At 34.0% G+C, this 9545-nt stretch overlaps 1 protein-coding gene across 1 annotated transcript; it reads left to right on the plus strand.

The window, feature by feature from the left end:
- Positions 1-2927: 2927 nt before the first annotated feature.
- On the plus strand, positions 2928-8832 carry LOC129903432 (probable pyridoxal 5'-phosphate synthase subunit PDX2). The gene is made up of 7 exons (XM_055978989.1): positions 2928-3257; positions 3339-3466; positions 4701-4788; positions 6787-6860; positions 7222-7413; positions 8130-8227; positions 8526-8832. Exons 1-7 carry the CDS (start codon positions 3206-3208, stop codon positions 8647-8649), a joined length of 756 nt encoding a protein of 251 aa, XP_055834964.1. The 5' UTR covers positions 2928-3205; the 3' UTR covers positions 8650-8832.
- Positions 8833-9545: the final 713 nt, after the last annotated feature.

Here is a 9545-nt window from a genome sequence, read left to right on the forward strand (position 1 = left end):
TCTTTCAAAAAAATAAAATAAAAATTTCCATCTCGTCTGAGTATTAGGGATGTAAATCGCTTCGATTTTATATATTATCAATTTGGTTTATTGATTTTTGATTTTTAACTATGTTAAATCAATAAGAACTCAATAAAATATTTTTTATCGGTTTTTGATTATTAATGGTTCGATTTTTAATTTACCCAATAAAAAAATGGTCATAAAATAAATACATGACTTCACACTTTTCTGACAATTTGGCGCAATGCTACATATATGATGTTAATCAAATTACAAATGTTTACAAACTTGCAAAAGCTACAATTAGAAACTAAAACAAAAATCAAAGTAGTCCAACATGACAACTTGAACAGTTGCCAGATCTATCAAATATTCAATAAAATTCTGACCAAGTTCCTACCCAAGATAATCAGAAAGCTTGAAAGAAAAAGACAGTCACCAGTTTAATTGACTATTACTATAACATTTACATTCAATGACAGAATGTTTTTGAAAATTAGATTGAACTCACTTTCTTACATTTTCAATATTTGTTTATTTGTTCTCGAATTCAATGGACAGATAAGAAATTGTAAAAATGCTGAACATATCAATTTTGACAGATATGAATACATGACACCCACCCCAAATGAACACTATAAGATGACGACTAAATCAATACTAAGTGAACAAAATATAATAAGTCTCATCTGTCATTAATCATCCTATTTTTATTAAACTATTACCGTATCTGCTCAATACTACTACATGCCACAAACTCCCCTAGGAAACATAGAGCAACAAACTGAGGTAAGACAAGAATGGCTTATCCAACACCTTAAAGAACAATAGAGAGATACATTTATTCCTCCACAAAATACATGACAACAGCAAGCAGTGAATAAGTAGTAAAGTCTAAGGCGGTAAACTATAAAGTACTAAAGTAGTGATATCTGTTAGGTTAATTATTAATTATTAATATTTAATATTTATGAAGAGTTCTTATTGGGTTATCGTTTTACCCAATAACCCAATAAGAAAAATCAAAACCAAACCGTTAACCCAATAATTTTTTTATAAACCCACTAAAAATCCGTTAACCCAATAACCCATTAGCAATAACCCAATAATATTTTTTCGGTTCGATTTATCGGTCGATTTGATTTTTGCACACCCCTAATGAGTATGTTGAGGTTTGATTAAATTTGAATTATTACATTATGCTCATTTTGGAAAACGACTATTTCAACATGATTTTTCTCATTCTCAAGGACGCAAGCTTGACGTAACTAATTAACGGTAAAGGGATCCCGCCATAATTTGACATGAATTAGTTGTATATGTAAATTCGTTAATTTATTCGCGCCTTAGTTGTATATCCAAATTAGTTAATTTGTTCATGCATCGCAAATAATTTGTAAACTATTTTTATATAAATTTGTCATAATGTTATAAGGTACAAGCGCGAAAATAAATTATTAGCAAATATATACAAAAAATAAGTATATATAAAACTAACTTCATATAACTTTAGTTTTATAACGTTTTAGTGGTTGTTTAAAACACTTTGGTATTAAATTTATATCATGTTTAATTAACAATATAAATTTATCCTTAGTATTCATGCTCTACGTGAAAAGACCATTCTTATCATGTATGAGGTAAGAATAGCTAATTACTAATATTAATGATTAGTTGGACAATTAAATCTTTGTAAAATTATATGCATTTGAAAGTTTGTAATAACATATAATTACAAATATTTTTTTTTATAAAAAAGAACATATTGATATGTAATTTATTAATGTAAAGCTGTATTATATTTCGATACCTTGCTCATTTGATTAAAAAATTATAAGAGTTAAAGAAATTTTGATAATTTTCACAAATTGTGGGGTTTTCATGTAAATGAGAAAGAGTGCAACTTTTAAAATTCAAATAAAATTTCAAAAATCAATATTGCTTAAATCAATCCTACTAAAACAATACATACTCTGTGTAATCTAATAACTAATTTTTTAGAGATAGTGCATACACAATTTTATCCGTATATCTTAAGAAGCTAAAAAACTATTTTCGATAAACCCTCAACTCAAGCAAACACATATATAAAATTAAAAATATAAAGCAAATACATTAATTAAGAAATCATACCGAAAACAATGAAAAAAACACTATAGCAACAAAAAAACAAACCAATCAAAATCAATCCTACTAAGCATTCAACAGAAACAAGTCCAAGTTTTAGTGTTAAAAGTGAAAGATGTAGACATGTTTAAATGTCCACTTACAACTTTAGCTTTTTACATAACTTATGTTTGTTATATGTGAAATACAAAATAACATTTTTACTCATTCAAGTAACACTTTGTTCGGTTGGTCGTTGTATATTGTTTCATAATGTATCATACTATATTATATTGTGTGATGTTCTATCGTATTGTATTGTTTTAGTGAATACAACATTCGAATAAATTATATCGTTCTCTATCATTACATAATGTCACATATTCATAATTCGAATAACAAATTATTAAGAAATTGTAGGCTACAAAGTAGAATTACTACGGAAAGATAGTATAAATGATAAAATAGAATTATTAAATAATAAGAAAAGACAAAAAATAAATAAATTAAGGTAACAATGCGATCACACAAAATTGATCGTTACACAAAACGGACATGTTCGTCATTACCTAACGATGAATTTAAATGATACGATACGATATAATAGAACTCAAAACAAACATTATATTTAAATTAGCAATATAATATAGTACAATGAGTAACAATTATCCAAACAAGGTGTAAATATTTTCACCACATCAAGAATATGGTGCAGTGAATAAGACAATTCCTTTTTTAGTTAAACATCTCGATTTTAAATTTTTTGTATGAAAAAATTCTTAATAAAAAATGTTTATCCTGAACGAGCCCATACTGGGATGACTTCTAATGAGTTTGGGCTCTAATGTGAATACCGATTCATTCTAAAAAGGTGTGACGCATGTGGCCGCCTCGTAGCCGCCAACCAAAAATTTTCATTGTTCACAATTTTTTTGTTGTTGATATTTTAGTGAAGCAAAGCAAAACATTCCCTAAAAATTGACCCTTTTTTCCCAAATCCCAAAACTCCTTAGCCGCCATTACTGTTTCAAAATTGGTTCTTTTTGAGTACCCATTTGTTGATTTTCATTGTTTCTTGTGTTTTGAAACTTGAAAAATGGTTGTGGGTGTTCTTGCTTTACAGGGATCCTTCAATGAACATATCGCAGGTACCCATTTTGTCCTTTCTTTCATTGTGTAGATGTTTTGTGTTTGTTTGTGTGTTTCTTAGGTGTTTTGATTTTGATTAGCTTTGAAAAGATTGGGAGTGAAAGGTGTGGAGGTGAGAAAGCCAGAGCAGTTGCAGAATGTCAGCTCCTTAATCATCCCTGGTGGGGAGAGCACCACCATGGCCAAGCTGGCTGAGCTCCACAATTTGGTAACTCTCTTAGTGTTGTTTGGTGGAGTGTATAAGAATAGTACTAATGCTGTGATTAGTTATGCTGAGATTTGTTTGGTTTAGTGTATTAAAGACATTTCTGTGTTTAATCATGCTTATCCATGTATTAATAATCGTTTTATTACTAATATAGTAGTTTGTAATGTATTGGTTATACATTCTGTAATACTGAATATGGTGTATTAGTTATACAAAGACTGAAAATTCTACCCAAAAAGGATTGAATAATACCAAAACTAATACATGTGTTATTTTCTCTTGTACATCTTACCAAAAGACCCCTTACTTACCATTAATTGGTTAAAGACTTGTCTCCTTGGTCTTTTTGGTTATTTATTGAACCCTGGTTATGGGCAGCAAATTGAAATTGTAAGTTTGTGTAGTAAAGTGTGAGATTTATCAACCACGAAGCGGTAGTGTTAAGGCTGCGTAAACACCACCTCCCCCAGATCCCACTTGTGGGATTTTGATTCCAGCATGAGAATGGAGAACCTTTCAGTAGCATCTCTTTATCCATTAGAGTGGCTTACATTTGAACCTTTGGGATGGCTCAGATGGTTTGGCTTGCGACTTCCATAACGGAGGTCTCAAGTTCGAAACTCCTTGCTTGCATCAACAGGGGCTTGGCCTTTCAGGTCGAGCTTGTTGCACGGGGTTTACTTCTCCTGTGTGGTTTTAAGGCTATTGCACAGGAGCGGCTGCAGCCTGCAGGTTCCCTTGTCAACAACAAAAAAAAATGAAGGGTGTGAGATTTAGGGGAATTGTTGTGTTGGAGAATTCACATAACATGCCTCAACTAGTTTGAGATTGGGAAGTAGAAGAGTGATTGCTTGTTACCCTCGACAAACTAATATGTTATTATTGTTGAATTTGTTTTTGTGGAGCATCATGAGAAGTGTTGAGCACGAAAGGTTGAATTTTGCTAAGTTTAACATATTCAGAAATACAGTACATAAAAGGATTGCATTTTTTGTTCGAATCCTACTCACTCATAGGTGTGGCTTTTCTGTTAATTATTGACTGACATTCATTTCTATTATTATTACATAATAAAATTTGTGATTTTATTAGTCGTTTTTTGTTGCATTGTTTGTTAAGGGTTTCTCAGTATACCTTTGGATGCATGTATGCATACTTGTACGAAATGGTATTTTAGTTATTGTGCTTGGTATAATTTTTGACCATGTTAGTCTAATCATGTTTCTAATTGCAGTTCCCTGCTTTGCGTGAGTTTGTTCAAATGGGGAAGCCAGTATGGGGGACATGTGCAGGTCTCATTTTCTTGGCAAATAAGGCCACTGGTGAGTTTCCAACTCTGTATCTTGCTGTACAGTTTAGGACACTCTTTGCAGAATCCTTGCTGCTTCTCTTCTTAACTATCTTATAATGCCAGGTTTTGGGTCGTATTTTTGTTTTTCCAAATAACTATTTCACGTTGTATATATAATAGCCAATTTGCGTGTATATGGGTTAAATATTCTAATATAAGAGGGCATATACTTCCCACCAGTTCTGATAGATGATCCTGGTATCATCATCTCTTAAACAGTTTCCCACTAAAAGAAGGAAGATAGTAGACTCATTCTTTTGATTAATTTCCTAGTTTTCACTTCCACCACAGAAGTTATAACTATTCACATCAATTCACGAAAAGGTGTTTTACCACTCAGCAAGCTATTCAGTCCAGTTTTGAGAAACGAGAATAGAAGATATTTCTGATAATTTCTTTTAGAATGAAAACAAAAGTGACCGAGGCATTGGATATGTGAAACGATGGTTATTAAAGGTGTTTAAAGGGGGCAATATAGACATAAAATCATTCACTAAAGTTGTCTCAAAAGGCTTAAAATATCTCGGAATCCATGTAGATTTAGCAAAAAATTGGGCACAGTGGAAGACAAATATCCATATAGGCATTACCAATTAGTTGAGATATTGGTTTAGTCATGTCGTATGTTACTTTAGGTCCAACATTCATCTAGGAATCTTTTAGCTTACAGAGATGGCATATTTTTGTGTGCCATTAGAAAATGTAGAGAACTTCTAGTATTAGAGAGCCTAATTTTTTTAATAGCAACTGCGAGGGGTCTAAGCGGACTGACATGGATGATGAAGATTATTTCACAAATCCCATGAACTTTGTATCAGGAAATAATTTGTCGTCTTAGAACTTTTCTGGGGCTGCCACCGCGCATTTTTGGAGTGTAATAAGACCTCCATACTATGTGTTTCTGTTATTGCTAGACTTTCTAGGGTAAGTAGTGGAGTTTGTTCCCCACTTCCTTTGCTCCACTCACACCAATCAAGAATTCAAGATAGAAGAAAGATTGATTGGTGGTCACATAAAGGCAGATAATGGGAAGGTGAGCAGATATAGCATCATTGTTCATCCTCTAGCTACCGGATGAGTGAATTCTACTTCAATAGAGAACGACATTTGTGAACTTCTGTTTTCCATTTCATCATGTCAAACTTTCACATTAAGCCTTTACTCATAAAGTTAAAACATTGCCACATCTACTGATTTCAATAACAGTAGGCAATTAATCTAAAGACACCGATGAGTCTCGCGAATTTTGAGAAAATTGTTGTCCACCTAGGAGGTTGTGGAGGACACAAATTAGGGTAAAAGGTTAGTAGGTAGTAGAGTGTTATCTTGCTTGTCCTCCCATAGTAGTAGTCGTAATATTTCTCATGAAGTTTCTTGTCCTTCGATTACTGTTACTATCTAGTGTCTCTTGTACTTCAATTAGCGCAACTATTTTGTTGTAGTTACTGTCCTTTTTTTTTCCAGAATGCTTTGTCACTCTTCCTCAGTATTTTGTCATGACTTCTTCACTTCCGCTATTTCTTTTTCGATATGCTTTCCCTTGAGCCGACGGTTTATCGTAAACAACCTCTCTACCTCCCAACGTAGGAGTAAAGTCTATGTACACTCTACCCTCTCCAGACCCCACTTGTGAGATTACACTAGGTATGTTGTTGTTGTTATATTAATTTTTTTACATTGCCACATCTACTGATCTCAATAACATTAGGCAATTAATCTGAAGGCACCTATGAGTTTCACAATTTTTCACAAATTGTTCTCTTTTTTTTTTGTTCTTATTAGTTTTGCTTCATTGTGCTAATCACACTTGTAGAGTACTGTGCACCCTCTCCACTCATCCAGAATAAATTAAAGCTCATTTTGTCTTGACTAGTAATCACAAACTCTTTTTAATGAACCTTCTTACTATTCTTTTACCATATTGAGGCCAAAAAGATCTTACGGCACATTTTGTGGCTTCTCTTCTCAGGGCAGAAAACTGGAGGACAGAAACTAATTGGAGGCCTTGATTGTACTGTCCACCGGAACTTTTTCGGAAGCCAGGTAAACGAGTGGTTCCACCTCAAGGTCTTAATAGATAACCAAGAATGGAGGAAATTTGTTTGCATAGATAAATCAACACACTTACCATGTTTATTAGTTATTGAAAAGAGGAGGGCGTGGGGGGGGGGGGGGGGGAGCAAGCAAACATGTCGAAGCGATAAATCAAAAATAAATAAGCGAAAGAAACGAACCTATCAGACAACCCCGGAACATTTTCTTTTTTGGGGGGTTTATGATGATGGAGTTGTTGTTAGGCTATCAACGAGTTGGGAGAAGTGCTCAAAATTTTATGAATGAGTTGAAGCTGGTTTGTGTTATTAACTGTATACTAGTGTAGCATTTTAATTGTCAAATTGAACAGATTCAAAGCTTTGAGACAGAACTTCCCGTTCCTCAAATTGTAGCTGAAGAAGGTGGTCCTCCAAGTTTTCGTGCTGTTTTCATCCGTGCTCCGGCAATCCTTGATGTAGGACCAGACGTTGAAGTGCTGGCAGACATTCCCCTCTCGGCCATTGAAACTATTAATTCCAATCCTGCCATTCAGAAGGAAGAGGTTTACTTTTGTCCTTCTGCCCATCTAGAGTCCTAACTGCAATATAGACGTGCCTTGTAAAAAATAAAAACATAATACATAAACAAACATTCAAACTGGGCCTCATCTGTCAAGTAAGCACTCCAACTTTGAGAGTGCACATCTAGACACCTCAACTTGGTCTCAATTGGCAACTAAACACTCCAACTCGTCCCAATTGTATCTCGTGGACACCCGTTGCTGACCTGAAACATAAATTTTGAAGGTGTCTAGATGATTATTTTGTAAGTTGGAGTATTCAACTGACACGATGGAGACAAATTGAGTTGTCTAGATGTGCATACTCAAAGTTAGAGTATGAATGTATGTTTATGTATTATGCCTCCTTTCCTAAAAGTTATAAAAGTTGGTGCACGTGTAAAGAATTTTTGTTTTCTATCGCTTCTACATGTGTCAAAAGATTTCTCTTGCGAGTTAGACTTGGTGGCCTGTTTTGCTATCGGAGAACAACGAATGTGTTAACACAGTAGTGCACTACAAATTAGTTTACAAACTCTGATTAAACCAAGTCTAACTCGTCGTAGAGGAGGAGTATTGATTACAATAAATTAAATTCTGGTGAATCAACGATATATTTTTTCACCCTTCATCAGTTATCATAATGCTACTCAAATCTTTTACTTCCCATTTGTTTAGAATATCAGCTCAGTGTGATATGACATCTTTTGATGCTTCAGGATTCTATCGAGTCTGGAAAGAAAGTAATTGTTGCTGTAAAGCAAGGGAACTTACTAGCTACTGCTTTTCATCCCGAATTAACTGCAGATACTCGATGGTATGTTTCTTCTGCAACTAGCATGAATGTTATCTACTCCCTTGGTACTACTATTATAACATCTCTTTGTTAAGGGTCCCCTGATATGGATCTTGTTATGGGACGCTGCAAGATGAAATCAGATGTTTTCTTCCTACGACCTATGGTGCTGGTTCGTTAAGAGAGAACCCGTTTTTAACACATAAATTCGCCACTGAGGGAGAGTGGTTTTTATGCAGTCTTATCGTCCTACCTTGAGAAGGTAGATAGCCTATTTCCGATAGATCTTTGGCTCAAGTACCATCACTTTCTTTTGCAGGCACAGTTATTTCTTGAAGATGGTGCCTGAAATCGAAGAAGGAACTTCTGCTATTGTCTCAGCATCCACCACAAATCAAAGCTTTGGAGCGCGATCAATTATTGATTTTCCTATATACCAATAGCAGAAAAAAAATTGCTTGAAAGAAATGCAGATCATATTAAAAGGTCAAATGACTGCTCATTGCCATTGTTATGTTTTTATTTTTCCTATTTTTGTTGCTCATCATACATTCTAAATGTTGTCCATGCTAGACATGAAAAGTTGATGCTATTCTAAAGTTGATGCTATTCATTGTTGTAAATAATAGTAAAGGATTTTCTTTCACACCCCTCAGCCACAAATACAATAATAATTACGTCTCAATTCCGTACAAGTTGGGGTCTGCTAGTCCCTCACACAGGTGGCAATGCGATGGACCCCTTGCTTCTTTTTCATTACGTTTGTAACACGTGCTTAGATGGACATATTACAGCGATATATGATATGTATAATAGGATTTATCACGAATTAACAAATTTTATTTAGCTGTGAGCCTATTGCAACTCTCATTCATCAAGCTTTGGGACCGGCACACAAGTACTTCAAGTTTTATATTTGTTCAACACACAAAAAAGTTCGAGTTAAAGCTACTAACTTCTTTGATTTTGTCCTTGAGTCTTATAATGGATACCTCAATATAAATGGATACTCAATATCGGGTGAGAAATTAAAAAACCATTTACGTTTTACATTAGCCTTCCCAAACAACCCCCCCCCCCCCCCCCCCCCCGCGGCCCGCAAACTCATCACATGGGGTGCATGGATTGGGGTATTTTTAATATTGAAAAAAGAAGTAGAAAAGAAGCAAATCATTAATCGGGAGAGTAATTTAAAAGCATTGAGCTGCTGACTTTTGTAGTTTTTCAAGGATCTGAACCACAACTTTTTCAGATTTCAAAAATGAAAATATGAGTATTATATGGCATCATAATTATTAAATTTAAATTTACGGTTTAATAGCATTTTTAGTTCCTTAAT

The sequence above is a fragment of the Solanum dulcamara genome, chromosome 9 (assembly GCF_947179165.1).
Source record: "Solanum dulcamara chromosome 9, daSolDulc1.2, whole genome shotgun sequence".
Classification (NCBI taxonomy): Eukaryota; Viridiplantae; Streptophyta; class Magnoliopsida; order Solanales; family Solanaceae; genus Solanum; species Solanum dulcamara.

Excerpts from the sequence above, each read along its gene's own strand:
- LOC129903432 (XM_055978989.1), top strand. The coding sequence starts at position 3,206 with ATGGTTGTGGGTGTTCTTGCTTTACAGGGATCCTTCAATGAACATATC. Across the intron at positions 3,258-3,338 it reads CTTCAATGAACATATCGCAG|CTTTGAAAAGATTGGGAGTG; the intron begins GTACCCATTTTG and ends GATTTTGATTAG. Across the intron at positions 4,789-6,786 it reads CTTGGCAAATAAGGCCACTG|GGCAGAAAACTGGAGGACAG; the intron begins GTGAGTTTCCAA and ends TTCTCTTCTCAG.